Genomic DNA, 17,393 nt, shown 5'->3' with positions numbered 1-17,393 from the left:
ATCCGTATGAGAAAGATGACATTATTACAACGCCTTCAATGGCTCTTACTTTTTTCTATTTGTATAACTAAACAATGGCCTACATACATGATACGCTAAACTACTACAACTAAACTCCATATATCCGGAATATAAACTGTACCAACAATATATATATAATAAAGAAATGGTCTCACATTTTACACCATTATAAAAAAAAAAAAAAGAAGCGTAATGTACTTTTAAACTGCACGTGTGACCCATCAAACAAACAGGCCAGGCTGCTTGATTTAAATGTTCCTGATTGCTCTTAAACGCGCCAATGAGCGGTTTCGACTTGAAAGCCGGAAAAATAGTCCGGCCCGATGCATTTAGGGAAATGTAGTTTTATTTTCCTAGTAATAGTGGTTACTGACACCTCTTATAAACTACTTGTCCCAGTAGCGGCCTCGGTTGATCGCGCATGTCCATGGGTGCAGTAGTGTACCCTGACGTTGTTGTGCACGCCATGTAAATTGCAGGAGAGGAAATAAACAGGAGGTTCTGCGGGCATAACAGATTAAATCCGTCATCATCCAAGCTTGTACGTGGTCTTGTTGAGGAAAAACTACATATGGTTGAATTCGTAATCTTTTCGTGATAGGGCAGAGCAACAGGAATTTGACATCGAACGTAAAGAGAAAGTATACCTTAAAGGGTTTTGTCCAAACTGAATCCCCTCCCCTGAGAGAAGTTAGAAGAAAGGGAGAGGAAAGCCTCAAATCCCCCCTCCCCTCCCTTTCACCTCCCTCATTTTACAGACGGTGGTCTTCTGTTTCGCCTTTGTTCCCTTAAAATCATGGCTTGCGGAGCCACGTTAAAAAGGACTATGGATTTTGATCCACTGATGAGTCCGGCGTCGCCCAAACGAAGGAGATGTACCCCAATGTCAACCCCGTCATCGTCTTCATCCTCTCCTCAAAAATATCTGCGTTTGGAACCGTCTCCATTTGGCGAGGTTTCTTCCAGGTTCACCACAGGTGCGTATACCTTGAATATTTTGAACGAGTTCTTTTTTGAGTCAATCTGGTGAAGATAAGCATATTTTTTGGTGGCCGGAAGCAAACAAAGGGTAAAGTGCTCTGTATTCTGCTAGATAATGTGCAGTTATTTAAATGTGTAATTGGAAATGTGAGCAAAGGTTTCTTGACAGATTTCTTATATCGTATTTTAGATTTCATGCACACCATAACGAGAAGTAATTATTACGACACTGGATGGCGTACTCCAATTCAAGGCCTCGTTTTTCGGTTAGATTCAATCCATGTAATTATATTACAGTTTCTTGTTTGATTCCTTTGTGGTATTCTTCATGCATGACTAGATCATGATGATTGATCCCCGTGGAGTGGTTAATTTTAGGCAGTAAATAAAGACTTCTTTCTAAATTATCGGGAGGGGGGTGGGGGGGAATTCTCTTAATTGTCTGCATGTAGAGGCGGATGCTTCAATGAAATTTTATTTAGCAACCCAGAACGGTCTTTTATAAATAGACATTTGCCATCAAGCATTTTTGGTTCATTTAATTTTAAAAAATGAAAAACAAGCATTTGTTAACCTTTCAATATGGCCACTCATGAAACTTGAGCCCCAGCGTATTTAAGTACAGTACAGTATTCAGCTGAAGGACTTTGCAGCTGGGGGTGGAGGGTGTACCGATATTAACCCTTTTTACTGCCTAACCTATTTTCGCACGACCCCAGTTCTTTGAATAATACGCTCACACTTGCGATATAAACCAGCTTTCTATTTTTAAGTATATATAAACAATACATTCAGAATTCCAGTGTGTATTCATCTTGTTCAAGACTGTTCTGCTTGTGATTTGAGTTTAGAATGTTACTATGTTAAACGGTTACTAGCATTACTACAAATTGTAGTATTGTATTACAAATTTGATACCCTAACCAGTGAAGTATCTTTTTTTTTTTTTTCTTTTTTTTTAATGAAAGTCAGTCTTATCCCATTTCCCTAAATATTAACAGTTTATGTTGATTCACTGCATCCATGCACTACTTTCAAATGAGAAAGGGGGCGCTTAGCGATTGTTTATTTCAGATTTGTCAATATATACGGTCTACAATTACTAATGCTAATCATTTCAATAGTCATTATAGAGAATCCAAAGCGTAACAGTAATATGGCTTTATGACTCATGGAGTGAACTTTAAACTAGAACGTTGCTGGTTCAAGACCTATATCGTATCTCACTTGATGTCTGCTTCAGTTGGAAGTTTGGATGTAAAGTATATAAACAATTTTACTTTGGATAGGTGATCTGGTTAATGATAATTTAAATACATAATGCTGAAACTACAATTCTTATAATCTAGAGTGTTGCTCAGCTTTGAGGATATAAATGTTCATATAATGCAGATGCCTGCCCTTGTATTTTTGATTAATTTCATAGCTGCAATCCTATAACAATGCAAGTCTAGGCAGAAATCCCATAAGTTGCACTACTCTTAACTGTGGAACATTCTGATGATGTGCATTCCAACACCCCATATTCTAAATTAAGAGGATCTGTTGGCAGTAGAGTATTCTCTGATGAATATGAAGGGGTTACTGCCTGCTGCATGTAATGTTTATAACCTTGCAAATGTTTCTTTTACTTAAGATTTTTTTATACAAATAACATAAAATAAAATAGGTTTAAGTATGCTGTTAAATTTTCTTTAAATCCTTTAAATGAATTAAGGAACACTGACAGCCCCATGCAGCATTGAGTGCTAGGCAGGAGCTAGCTCTGGCCAGGGCACTAATCCATTACAGACCTACTCAGACTGGACCAGCATTGTACACATCTAAAACATATTTTGGGAGATTTAGGGGAAAATCAAAGTACTCAAGCAAAAGCCACTTCACAATGATGTTTTTTCTTTTTCAAAATGTAAAATAATGCTATTTTTTTAATTAAAGCTTTAACCTAATTCTATACAATAGCTTTCTTTTTTTTTTTTCATTCAAATATTAGCAACACTAAATACTGAAGGAATCTAATGAGTTATTGGAAATTTTAAGACTGTAAGATGTCTCACAAATGAAGTTTGTTTGATCTTTGATTCTAAATGACTCTTTTTAGTTTTGTGCAGTTTTTGCTTCGCGGATTTATTTTTCTTTTCCTTGTAACTTTGGTCAGAAATTTTGTTACTGCATTCTTTAATGCATTTATCCAACTTCTTCTCAGTGGCTCAACAAGTTGTGTTGCTTTTTCTCTCTCTCTCTCTCTCTCTCTCCAGTACTTCCATTTTAAACTTTTTACTTATGACACCATCATCCTAGATCTAATCATGAACAAGGATGAGACTTTACAGAGAAGAGGTTTATCTGCTTGCAAAGTGGTGCCAGGACAACAATCTTGTCCTTAATACCAGTAAAACTTATATACTGGTCATTAACCTCAGCAAGCAGAAGGTAGGCAGCACTTCTGTCTGCATTAGAGTGGATAATTTTGAGTGGGTGAGCAGATTTAAATTTCTTGAAGTGGCCATCACAGATGAACTAAAGTGGCCAAAACACATTTTGACTGTTGTTCGGACAGTTCACTGGAGCCTTTACTTCCTCAGACATCTGGAAAAAGCTGAGATTTCTCCATTTTTTCTTAACTTTTACATGTGCCGCACCTGCTTGGCTCAAGAAAGTAAAGCCTCATAGAGAGTAGTGAAGGTGGTACAGAATGTTACTGGCACCCAGCTGCCTTCTATTGAGGACACCTTGAAATGCATTTATAATGCCCTTGAAAAATCCATCCATCCATCCATTTTCCAACCCGCTGAATCCGAACACGGGGGGTCTGCTGGAGCCAATCCCAGCCAACACAGGGCACAAGGCAGGAAACAATCCTGGGCAGGGTGCCAACCCACCGCAGGACACACACAAACACACCCACACACCAAGCACACACTAGGGCCAATTTAGAATCGCCAATCCACCTAACCTGCATGTCTTTGGAAAATCAGCAGTATGATTAAAGACCTCTGCCAGTCAAAATAAAGTATTATTTAAAAAAAAAAAAAAAAAATACTGTGTGCTGCATGCACATTTATATCCATATATAAGTGTGTGTGTGTATAATATACATTTTTTGTGTGTTTGTCTTTGGTATAGTTACTGTTTTGAGTACAGCTGCATGTAAGAATTCTATTGTATAGTGTACACATGACAAATTTTAACTTGGAAATAGGATTGTATTTCTTTTACAGGTTGGTTTATACAGAATATCCATGTGCAAAAACCGATTTAATCATAGATGCGGGGAAAGCAAAGCCATCGACTGATGACGCTCGTCACATTCATCTGTTGTGCATGCTTTGTTTGCTCTCATCCTGATTGACCAAAGTTAATCTCCATGTAGGTGCAAGTCTGGCTGGGGCTGCAATGAAATGTCCTTAAACTGTAAAGCATCACATGGTGTCCTCTAATTATTTAATGTGAAACTTTTATCAGTTTTTGAGAACAGTAGGTTTTGCTTGTGCTATTTTTTTTATAGTAAATATCTTACTAAAACATTAATGGTCTACATTTATTCAAACTAATTTATGAAACACCATAATCTTAAAGAACTATTCCACCTTTAAACTATATATATATTTTTTTTAATTTTACTACCTCATGTAATTTGTAGTAGTGGCCGAGGAATATTTATATTAAAAAAAATGTGGAGAAAGCATATCTTAAATATTCAAACTCCACAGTGCCCAGCTCTGACCATTTTTGGACATTGGCAAATGATGTGATAAATGTCCATGAAAAACTGGTGTCGCATATTCCACCTGACCAATATCCATTTGTATGGTCCAAGCATGCAAAATGTGTGCGTTTTTTGCTAAAATATTAATGGCTACTTCCTGAAAAGTAGATGTTCATAGTAAATGGGGAAAGGTACGACACAACCACAGTATTGTGCATTTTGAATTAAAGACCAGACTCTCCACCAATGATAATTGGTAATAATGTCAATAATAATTTAGCAAATGCACTAGGGTGTTTTTTGTGTTATACCATAAGAGTAGTCCTGTTCTTACTGTCCAAAATTAATATTTAATTTGAGTGGTAAGGATTAAATCAGTGGCTTTAATATTAAGGTGTGATATTCCAAGAAATTTTTGCCTACAAGGAAATGATTTTGAAGTGGTGCCAGAAGGCGCTTTTTGTCTTTTTCTTTTAAAAGACACAGGATGCACCACAAGCAAAATCTTTATTTCCAAGTTAAACTTTAATTGTCATCACTTGGTAACAATATTTTAATATATGGATAAACATGCTTTAACACCACTCAAATTTGTTTGCATTTGTCTTGATTTGTCTATATTTTGAATAGTTAGGGCATTGAGCCAAACTATGAGAAAGATCAGGCACCAGCTTTCTTGGGGCACATTTTTTGAGGATTTCTCATGCTTAGACTATGAACAAAATATGTTTATAGTACAGCTGTCAAATTAGCCAAAAAAGGGTTGAATATTCAAATTAAAAATAAGTATTCGAATGTTTTCAAATTTAAGTTTGTATGGACAGTTTTCAAACTTGTGGTAACTGCTGCAGTGGTGGCTACAGCATGAAAAAACGGTGATGGGGATAAAAAAAAAAAATACTAGAAGTAATCTGGCAACTGCTATTTAAATATAAGTGCCACCTGCACCGCCATCTCCAACCCTTAGTTGTACTGACAATTGGGTGCATAATGGCATAGTGAAGCATATAAACAGCTACAGAAAGGCTGCTGAAATCCTTAGAAGCCACATACACTAGCACTGCAATTTGTCTTTTTTTTTTTTTTTTTCTTTTTCTTTTTTTAAATTCTGCATATCAAGGGCTTATGACACTGTTGCATGGGTCCCACTTGCCATACTCAGCTGAGAAATGAGCTGCAAGCATATTGTGCTGTCTTGCTGCCAGACAGGCACAGGCAGAGCGGTTTAAGGTCAAGAGGAATACAGGTCAGTTAGTAAGACACCGATAGCCCTAGAATAGCAAGCAAAGTAAAAGAGCAGGCAAGAGGCAGGCAGATTGAATGCAGACTTGTTTTATTACTTTGGAAGTGTCCAATGGATGGCGTTGGGGTATTTATTTTGTGGCATACAGAATAAAACACCATTGTCAGCACCTTTGGACTCCTTGAAAAGTGGATCATCATAATATCAAGTCATGGTTCAAACAATGTCTACTGTTGTCTGTCATAGATGCAACAGTATTTTAATAAAGGTGACCTAAATATTTTAAATTACACTTAATTATTTTAAGCATTGCGTGTGTCAAGCAGGCAGCCACATAAGACTAAATGTGGGACACAGTGTGTTTGCTGAAGTGGTTCAAAAGTGTTTATTTTTTTACTACACTTTAATTAAAGGAAAATTGGAATTATGAGTTACTTTATATTTGATTTAATAAGAAGGCCTTCACTTTAAACAGTAGTTCAGAATCTCAGGTTTAAGAGTTAATGGGACATTGTCAGATCAGTCAAACAATGATACTTTTCTAACACAGGAGAAATGTTTGGAAACACTGCTCTGAGCACACTTTTAGATCAAAGTGCAGAGTAGTGGGACAGGAAGGGGGAATGCTACATTGTGAATAGGTCTGACTGTAAGTTTTACTACTGAAGATAATGAGCTAACCATTCAAAATTACAAAATCGCTGATCTTGGAATTGAAATGAAAAACAAACTGCAGCTTTGCATAGCGTGCCTGGAGTAAAATGGTGACAAAATCAGTGCAGGTAAAACAATCAAAACAGCTGTTCTTTGACAGTCGAATGACAGTTTTAGCCTTTGACAAAGACTTTTTTTAATTTAAATAATTTTGAATTATATTCTAATAGCAACATCTGATCTAACAGCTCTAGTTTATATGTATGTTTATCCTAAGACTTAATCCTGTAATAGAGTAGTGCAAGTTACAAGCTGTCATGCCACATTGTCTTGCTTATATGCATACAAATGCAAAAATATCTAGCAGTGGAAAAGGTTCCTATTTTACAGAAAATTAGAATTAAATTTATTCAATAATGATTAAGAATCCTGTAGGAATTCACAAGTGTTGACCTCTACTTAAAAATATCCATCTTGGTGTAAATACTTTTTTGTTCCTCCTCTGGATGGGTAGATGATGTGCTATTAGATATTGATAAAATGTAGTGTCTTGCCGATATCTAATATCTATTGTAATCAAAAATTGATATAGATAGAATTAATTACTTTGGATGAATTGATGTAACAGTACTTGTGAAAAGCACAACTGTAACCTGATATAGAAAAGAGGGTTAGAAATTGGACAGGTGGTTTTATATCCTATTCTTTACCAACACACACACTTAGAAACATTATGAACAATAGCACCTTTAAAGCAATATTGCAAATAAATGGAATTTCCTTCCAGAAAATTGTAGCTTCTTGGTTGCACAACTGTCCTGTCCTACCATTGAGTAAATAAGCAGTCAGCAAGGTTCTGACTTTTATTAGATTGAAAGTGTAACATGGTTTTTGTCCACTTTTGGAGGACTTGGCCTACCTTGATACTGTGAAGATATTGATGTGTTATTGCACTTTCAACAGTGCCCTCCATAATGTTTGGGACAAAGACACATTTTTCCTTGATTTACTCCCTGACCCAAATTTTAAAAATTACAAATCTAACCGCTCAGTTGTGATTAAAGTCCACTTGCACACTTTTTAATTTAAGGGTGTTTACATACATTTTGTTCACTTCATGTAGAAATTATATATATATAGATATATATATAGATATATAGATATATAGATATATATATAGATAGATAGATATAGATAATTCACTAAGCTGCCGACAAGTAGCCACCCATGGTGGGCGTGGCTGTCTTGCGTGCTTTCCAACTCGGACGCAGCAACTCAGAGCGGGGCGTCATTCACATTCGTCTCTGCTACACTCCTCATGCATCTCTGAAGAAGTATGTTTGTCGCGGATGTGAATCGCTTTATGTGGCATGTAGAACAGTTTGCAAGGGGTATCCCATGGTCTTACAGTTGGTGGGCGGGTCTCTGTTAGTTGCTCTTGCGAGGTTCAGTCTCTCCCTGTGCATTTCCTGTGCGACACACACACACACACAGAGGCAGCGCCAGAGAGAGACGGACGCGCACACACACAGAGGCAGCGCCAGAGAGAGACACACACAGAGGCAGCGCCAGAGAGAGACACACACAGAGGCAGCGCCAGAGAGAGACACACACAGAGGCAGCGCCAGAGAGACGGACGCGCGCACACACAGAGGCAGCGCCAGAGAGACGGACGCGCGCACACACAGAGGCAGCGCCAGAGAGACGGACGCGCGCACACACAGAGGCAGCGCCAGAGAGACGGACGCGCGCACACACAGAGGCAGCGCCAGAGAGACGGACGCGCGCACACACAGAGGCAGCGCCAGAGAGACGGGCGCGCGCACACACAGAGGCAGCACCAGAGAGAGAGGGCTGGACTCATAAGGTAGGAAGGCAGTTAAAGAATGCACTGGGCTTGATTTTGTGTTCACTTCGGTTTACAGCGATCGGTTCGTAGTGTGCATTTTTGAAATGTTACTTTTCTTGGTGGTTTATTAAATTATATGGATTTTTTCAAATGTTCATTTTTTGTTGCTATAGCGCCAACTATTGTAGTGTTTTCTCTGTTGTTCAAGGTTTTCTCAGTGTTATTCAATGTTTTTACATTTAGTTTACTATTACGCAGTGCTTTCTATGGTTTAGTTAACTATATTTGTGCTTAAAAACTTACAAAAATATATATTTACATACAGTTCGTATGGTCCGGAATGGATTAATTGTATTTCCATACAATTCTATGGGAGAAATTGCTTCGGTTCACGACCAAATCGGTTTACGACCAGAGTTTTGGAACGAATTATGGTCGTGAACAGAGGTTCCACTGCATTCTTTTCGGTTATGATGCACGACCGCGTCCACCTTCGTAAACTGTTTTACGTGCCATGGTCTTAGAGTTGGTGGGCAGGTCTCCGTGAGTTGCTTTTGCGAGCGGGCACATGACCAGGCAGTGTGTATGCTTCAAGAGCAAGGGTGGACGCGACAGCACCATCTAAGAAGAATCATATTTGTCGCGGATGTGAATCGCTGTATGCAGCGTGTAAAACAGTTTGCGAGGGGTATCCCATGGTCTTAGCAGTGTCTATGCTTCGATGTGAATCTCTGTATGCAGCGTGTAAAACGCTGTATTGTATGTTGCCCTCTCCAGAGTAACATCTTTTCATTCACCTACAGTCGTATCCTCAAAACCAACCCCATTTGGACAACTGTCTTTCAGGAAGTGTTCACCCATCAATACATAATTATGCGGCGTATGCTACCTGCACAGGGCCGCCAAATTCCAGGGGCCGCCACGCCAATATATATATATTATAATTCACTAAGTCCATGGCAAACAAGACGCACGCAAGACCGAGCTCCGCCCACCAACAATTCACTAAGCAGCTGATCATGGCACACGCACTACAGAGCCAACAATTCTTGCGAGAGCGAAAGCATTTGCCAAGAATGTTTTCATTAATCAAGAACGAAAGTTGGAGGTTCGAAGAAGATCACATACCGTCGTAGTTCCGACCATAAACGATGCCGACTGGCGATCTGGCGTCGTTATTCCCATGACCCGCTGGGCAGCCATTACTCCCACTGGCATGCCTCTGCATAAAGTCAAACTTAAAATTGGTTCAGTCGTCATGCTTCTCAGAAACCACATGCCAGCAAGAAGTCTCTGTAAAGGCACTAGACTAACTGTTCTCAGCATTCACCACAATGTACTAGGGTGTAAAACAATCGCAGCTCCTACCTCACAAACTGTCCATATTCCCTGGATTTCTCTGACCCCATCAGATTCAAATTTGCCTTTTACTTTTACACGCAGATAATTTCCTGTTAGATTGGCCTTTGCAATGACAATTAATAAGGCGCAGGGACAAACTTTCAAAAAGTTACGCCTGTATCTGCCAAACCCAGTTTTCAGTCACGGACAATTGTATGTTGCTCTCTCCAGAGTTCCATCTTTTCATTCAATTACAGTTGTATCCTCAAACCCACCCCATTTGGACAACTGTGTCTTTCAGGAAGTGTTCACCCATCAATACATAATTATGTGGTGTATGCTATGCCGCGGGTTGGCTAGTATATTTTAATATGGTAATTCCTATGTCGTCATTTTTCCGTATACAAATTATTACACATTTTGAGATGCTTAATTAAAATAAGATGTTTTATTACTAAATTACAAATGGATGAAAATTATGCAACTTAGATTTATCTGTAAATCAAATGAGTCAGAACTAATGATTCAAGCAGTTCTGTGCATGTGCTTTAAGCATCTACCAACATAACAAAGGATGCTGATGACATCAAGCAGGAAGGACATGCATGTGCTTTAGCACTTCTGTTGAGCTCCACTGAATCGATTTGTTCGTGCTCACAAATCGGTTCATATGAGTCACTGAATAGCCTTTCTAAAAGAGAGGCTATTCACAAAAGATTCAATCACGAATACAATTGTGAATGTTTTTGCCATACCTTCTTAATGTTCTTTATTTTATTATTTGCAGAAAAAAACAATCCTTACACTGAAGTCAGACAAACCAGAATTCAACCTTCTCTATGTTCATTCTATTACTTTGTTTAAATTTAAGACAACTGAAAGTCATGGATGTTTCTGGGAAAGTTCAAAGGGTATTTATTAGTAGGATGTGGTATCTAATATGTTATGAATGATTTGGGATGAAAGTTTTATATAAAAAAAATAAATAAATCACCAGTGATCCGCAAGAGTACGGCTATGCACAAGAAAGGGTAATATGGTTAAATTACTATAAAGGCGTTTTTACGGTTTGCTTCTATATTAAGTAACCCCTTACCTTCCTTCAGGTTTGACCTCTGAGTGTGCACAAAGTCCCAACCATATTGTGCATCTTTTATTTACCCTGCAATGTTGTAGTGATGGTTGAGAAAAAACTTTAATCTCGTGTTTACTCGGAGAACAAGATTCCTGATACAGTGGGCTTCAATTTGGATCCAAATTTAACAATAGCAAACCTCACAAATTTCATTAGTGGTGGGTGATCTTATTTCTAGTGTCACATAATGCAAATGTCAGTCATGTTTACTTTGTGCCAAATACATGAGGCAGGGGTTCACTTCTGAGAAGTCCTTGTTCTATTAAACAAAATTTTGGAAATATCATGAGGATTTTTGTTTTTGTATCCACAGACCTCTCCATGCTGAGTTGTTTATTACTCTTTAGTTTTCACTAAAAATAATTAGGATGTTGCTGTTATGTATGAATTAAAAGGGTGTTTTTGGTTTTATTTATTGCCTTCAAATATTTTGTACTTGATTTTAGTTTGCATTTAAATATGCATATTCCTAGTCCAAGGTTTAAAATTTTATTGAATGCTATGTTGGTTGTAAGGTACAACCTCGATTTTAAATGTACACATTCTGAGATACGTGAAAATAAAAGCTGCAGATCAAGCTCAAAATCTTATTCACTCATTTATCTATCTCCATCTAAATAGAATGTATGTTTGCTTCCTATACAATCCTAAACCTTTTTCTTGTGTGTTACAGTTTGCCCATCAATGCTCCCTGCTGGCTCAAAGCATGTGAAATATCCAAATAGACTGAAGCTAGATTAGTAGACAAAATGATCAGAGTTTAACATTACTTACTTGGGGAAACTGTGTGCTGCTTCTGCCCACTGTAATATAAAAAGGAGTATTGTGCGCTTTTGTAGGGGGGTGCTGTGTGTAGAAGTGCAGTGTAACACAAAGGAGAATCAAAGGATGGTTGTTTAACACCTGCTTTTATTGGCTTTTCTTCAAGCTACAAGCTCTCGACCTTCAACTAAGAAGACAAGTTAGAAATTACAGCATTCATGGTTACAGCCCAGCAAGGAGTTACCGCAATTCTGCAATCCAGTTGAACCCAAAAGAATATTATCAACTCATGAAAACAGAGACACAGATAAGAGAGGCATGATGAATGGGACAGCTAGCAGCAACAGGGTCAAAAAAAAAAAAATGTAGATCTTTGCTTTTATTTCTTAACCCTTTCTGCAGATATACCAATGCTGGGTACTTCAGCTAAAATATAATTAAGAACTTGTCAGAGTATTCTGGTAACGGAGCACATGAGAAATCGGAAGGTCTGTATATGAAATTTATATTGTTAAGTGGTTATGTTTGTAAATATTGAATAAGGTCATTAAAAAATGTAGCCATTATACCAGGGGTGGGGCACCTATTTTTGAGGGGCCACATGATAAAACCGGCTTGTTGAGGAGGGCTGAACACATTTTGTCACCTGTTACATTACAGGAAATGTTAATTCTTTTTTTCACCATAATATTCATATTAGGGCTGCACAATAACAGAAAAAATGATTATCACGATTATTTTGCTCAAAATTTTTATCACGATTAATAATGACGATTATTCCTTTGGTAAATGAAGTCTGTGACCAAAGCAGTGTAGCCTCGGCCAGTTATTCACAGATGCTGTCCTAATCATATTAGCTGCGTTGTCCGTTGTGATGCACACAAGTCTTTCTTCCACCAAGCCCCAAGCGGACATCGCTTCTTTGAGGCCCACTGCAATAAACTCCACTGTATGGTCTTGTGGGAAAAACGAAGTTTGCAAAAGCTTGCTTTTCATCTCAAACTCGCTGTCAATAAAATGAACTGTCAAGCTCAAATACGGTTCCGCAGTTCTGCTTGACCATAAGTCGGTCGTGGCAGCAAAATATTCAAGGCTGAGCCTGAGAATTTCTCTTTCTATTTCTTTTCGGCATTTCGCATACAGCGAGGGCAGCGCAACATTGGAAAAATGGTTGCGTGAGGGAATGCTATATCTTTTATCAAGTGTTGCGATCATTTTGTTAAACCCCTCACTGCTCACGGTGGTTATTGGACACATATCCTTGGCTATATGGTACGCGATCGCCTCTGTTATTTCCCGGTGTCTTTGCGAGCTAGGCAGATATGGTATTGCGTTGAACAATGTCCCTGATATTGTTGTCTGTGTTGTGGATGGCTGGTAATTTTTTGTTGTTGCTGTTTGTGCCTTCAGTCGTTGAAATTCTTGATAGTGTACTTTGTGGTGGCTTTTAAGGTGGTTGATGAGGTTTGTTGTGTTACCTTGGGACGTTTGGACGGAACAGGAGCAAAGTTTGCACAAGACTCGTACCTGATCAACATCACATTCCTCGAAATCGAAATAGTTCCAGACAACTGAGTATGACCCCTTTTTAGGAACTAACGATCGCACTTCTGCACGTTGCTCCGCCATCATATGTTTATTCTGACTGACTGTTATTGCTGCTATTGACTTCTACTGCTTCAGAAAGCGCTTGCAATCTAGACGCAGTAACGTCATAGTGACGCAGTCCAATCCGTAAACTCATAAAAAACAGTTTGGTCTTTATACTGTAAAATCGCGACGATATTTATTAACTGATCGTGGGTCATAAATATCGTTATCATGAGAAAAAAAAGATTAATCGTGCAGCCCTAATTCATATAGACCACATATTCAGATTGTTTGATCTATTTAAACACAGGTACATACAACATACCATTGCTCTCTAATTTTACTGCATTATTCACTGATAAGTATTTTACTGTCTCTGTACCTTTTACCTTTTATAACTTAGTGGAAAGAATTTAAGTCTTTGAGCTTCAACTAGTGCACTGTAGTCGGGTGTAATTCCTAATGTTGCTATTCCCAGTACAGCAGACACACGGTCTTTACTGAGAGGTCTGTACCTGGAACTGTTGAATTTCATTACTGAGAATGCCTGTTCACATATGTATATTGATCCAAAGAGGACAAACTTTCTCTCAGCTAGTCTTCTCAAGTGTGGGAAGTTTATCCTTTTTGAGAGAATTGTAGAATGGCAGTAATGGCACAGATTTGAAATGTTCTGCCAGTAATGCATCAGAATACAAGTTTAAGTTGTACCTCACTAGGGGCACTGTCCACATCACATGTAAAAGGAAAGAAGATGGTGAACATTTCAGTTTCCACTTCTTTTGAAGTCTTCAAATAAACTGAAAAACTCACCATGCGGTGCCAGGAGTATAGCTGCATATCTTTTAAGGTGATCCGCAGATAGATTCCTCCCTGTGTGTGAAGGTGTTCCCCCTCTACTTGTTAGAGAAGCAGCAGCTTCCTCATGAAATGCACAGCCTAGTCAAGGCTATCATGTGCAAAAAGACTCTTTGCCTTGCAATTTTCTATGTATTCATAAGTACAGTCACATCAACTATAAATCTAATAACCACTCAGTGCTGCTTAGTTCATGAATGGCTATTTCTTTCATTTGACAAAACTCCTGAATCTCTGGTTTCAGATCCCAGACTTGTTTGAGCACTTTGCCCATGCTTACCCACCTGACCGCTGTGTGGCAGCCCAGATCAATGTCAATTTCATGCTCCTCCTTTAGTGTTGTAACAAGCCGTGAGTCTTTCATTATTCCTTTCACAAAAATCTGCAGCTGTGCTGTATCACGAACATGACAGCTTTCATCCAAAGCCAAGGTGAAGAACTAGACCTATTCTGTGTTTCAGCTGTAATACCAGATTCTCAGCAATTTCATCAATCCATCTTGTAACAGTGAGAGGGACAGATATTCAAATGCATCCTTCTCCATTAAGTATTCTTTAACAAATTCTCCATCAGAAAATGGTTTGCTTCTTTTGGCAATTTTGTGAGCCTGTGTATAGCTGGTTTTTACTGTTCCTTCCCTTGCTGTATGAGGTTTTCTAAAAAGGCCATTTTTGCAGTTTAGCTTAACACTAGAATTACCAGAGCCTACGAAAAAACTTGTAGATCCGGCCCACCTTAAATCCATTTGCACCTCTCTGCCAGCGTCTTTTGTCATCTAAATATGCTGATAAACACAAGCTGCAAGCAGACGGCTATTCCATCCCCCCACCGACTTGGAACATGCATGAACTTCTCCCAGCTCATGCCATGATTGATTGTCTGGGAGTGGAAATAATAGATCGTTATTTGGAACACACGTGTTTCATGTGTGTTCCGTTTCTACAGTAATCTGTGTAAACATATTTTTAAAACACTTTTTCATATTTTAGTAGTAAATGTTACAAAATGTAAGCATAAACTATAAAATGTGTGAAGCCTGAAGCCCAAAGATCAAATAAACACTTTCACAAAAGGTTCAAGAACAATACAAGAGCTTCTGTGGCATAACGCTAAGATTTGCTGACTCCGCGTGCAGCAGACTTGTTGTGCTTCAGAGACCCGAGTTTGATTCCCCGCTGAGGAGAAAATGTGTTTTTTTTTCTTTTTAACCTTCGCCGCTCTGCCTGCCTGAACTCTTTATCTATACAGGTGCTGGTCATAAAATTAGAATATCATGACAAAGTTGATTTATTTCAGTAATTCCATTCAAGAAGTGAAACTTGTATATTAGATTCATTCATTACACACAGACTGGTATAGTAATAACAGTAATTTTATTATTCTATAGCAGCTTCCCTATCTATATATCTATCCCCTTAGCTGTTTTTTTTATATATCTATTATACAGTGCCTATGGGGTGCCAAACGGGCAATTACAATGATTTTCAGAATATATAAAGTCCATCCATCCATCCATTTTCCAACCCGCTGAATCCGAACACAGGGTCACGGGGGTCTGCTGGAGCCAATCCCAGCCAACACAGGGCACGAGGCAGGAACCAATTCCGGGCAGGGTGCCAACCCACCGCAGGACACACACAAACACACCCACACACCAAGCACACACTAGGGCCAATTTTTAGAATTGCCAATCCGCCTAACCAGCATGTCTTTGGACTGTGGAAGGAAACCGGAGCGCCCGGAGGAAACCCACGCAGACACGGGGAGAACATGCAAACTCCACGCAGGGAGGACCCGGGAAGCGAACCCAGGTCCCCAGGTCTCCTAACTGCGAGGCAGCAGCGCTACCCACTGCGCCACCGTGCCGCCCCTATATGTATATAATATATAAAGTCATTATATATTCTGTAATGACTTTATATATTCAGTAAAGTCAGTGTCAGAATATAGAAAGTCATTCCTGAATATATAAAATTTCCATGCTTGTCATTTCACTCGTACTAGTGGAAGGTAAACTTCGACAGAAGCCACTCAGTCGATTGGGCTTGTGGGGTTCATCCAAAAATGCGCCCATACAAAAAGAATAAATATAGTGTTCAAAACGCCGGCCACATAGATCATTTTGAATAAATTAACTGAACAGTGTTTTTTTAAATTTTTTTTTATATTTTTCTGAAGATGTTTTTGTTAACTTAGTTCATTACATTGTATTAGGAACTCATTGAGTTTACTAAAAATGTGCCCGAGTCGTTTCAATCAATATCAATATAATCTGACTTTAAATTTGTATATTCAGGAATGAGGTGTTATATTCAGATGCTGACTTTATATAATCAGGCTTTGACTTTATATATTCTGACGCTGACTTTATATTCAGGAATGACTTTATATATTCCAAAAATCATTGTAATTGCCTGTTTGGCACCCCATAGGCACTGTATAATAGATGTATAAAAAAAACAGCTAAGGGGATAGATAGGAAGGAAAGGCACTATATGATAGGCAGACAGGGAAGCTGCTATATAATAATGCAATTACTGTTATTACTATATAGATAGACAGGGAGTTCAGGCAGGCAGAGTGGTGAAGGTTAAAAAGAAGAAGAAAAAATTTTTTTTTCCTCAGCGGGGAATCGAACTCGGGTCTCTGAGGCACGACAAGTCTGCTGCACACTGAGTCAACAAATCTTAGTGTTATGCCACGGAAGCTCTTGTATCGTTTTTGAACCTTTTGTGAAAGTGTTTGTTTGATCTTTGGAGTTCAGGCTTTACACATTTTATAATTTATGCCTACATTTTGTAACATTTACTACTAAAATGTGAAAATTTCTGTTTTAACAATGTGTTTACACAGATTACTGTGGAAACGGAACACACATGAAATGCGCGTGTTCCAAATAACGATCTATTTTTTCCACTCTAAAACTCCACTTCACTCCCAGATAATTGATCAAGGCATGAGCTGGGAGAAATTCACGCATGTTCTAAGTCGGTGGGGAGATGGAATAGCCAGCTGCTTGCAGCTTGTGTTTCAGCACATTTAGATGACAAAAGATGCTGGCGGAGAGGTGCGAATGGATTTAAGAAGCGATTTAAGGTGGGCCGGATCTACAAGTTTTTTCGTAGGCTCTGGTAATTCTAGTGTTAAACAACTTCTCTGCAGTCCTCGCCTTCTCCTCTTCGGATACATCCTCTTTAATAAAACCCTGTGTGCGTCCAGGTGTCTGTGTGTGTGTGTGTGTGTGTGTGTC

At 38.6% G+C, this 17,393-nt stretch overlaps 1 protein-coding gene across 1 annotated transcript in view; it reads left to right on the top strand.

Moving 5' to 3' along the window:
- The first annotated feature begins 464 nt into the window (after positions 1-464).
- akirin2 (akirin 2) overlaps positions 465-17,393 on the top strand; it is a 66,657-nt gene continuing 49,728 nt past the window's right edge. Inside the window, exon 1 of the mRNA XM_028797534.2 lies at positions 465-998. Within this exon, the coding sequence (XP_028653367.1) occupies positions 818-998 (181 nt within the window). The 5' untranslated portion in view covers positions 465-817. The remainder of the gene's footprint in view (positions 999-17,393) is intronic.

The sequence above is a fragment of the Erpetoichthys calabaricus genome, chromosome 3, assembly GCF_900747795.2.
Source record: "Erpetoichthys calabaricus chromosome 3, fErpCal1.3, whole genome shotgun sequence".
Classification (NCBI taxonomy): Eukaryota; Metazoa; Chordata; class Cladistia; order Polypteriformes; family Polypteridae; genus Erpetoichthys; species Erpetoichthys calabaricus.
This window is presented reverse-complemented; position numbering and strand designations above follow the sequence as displayed.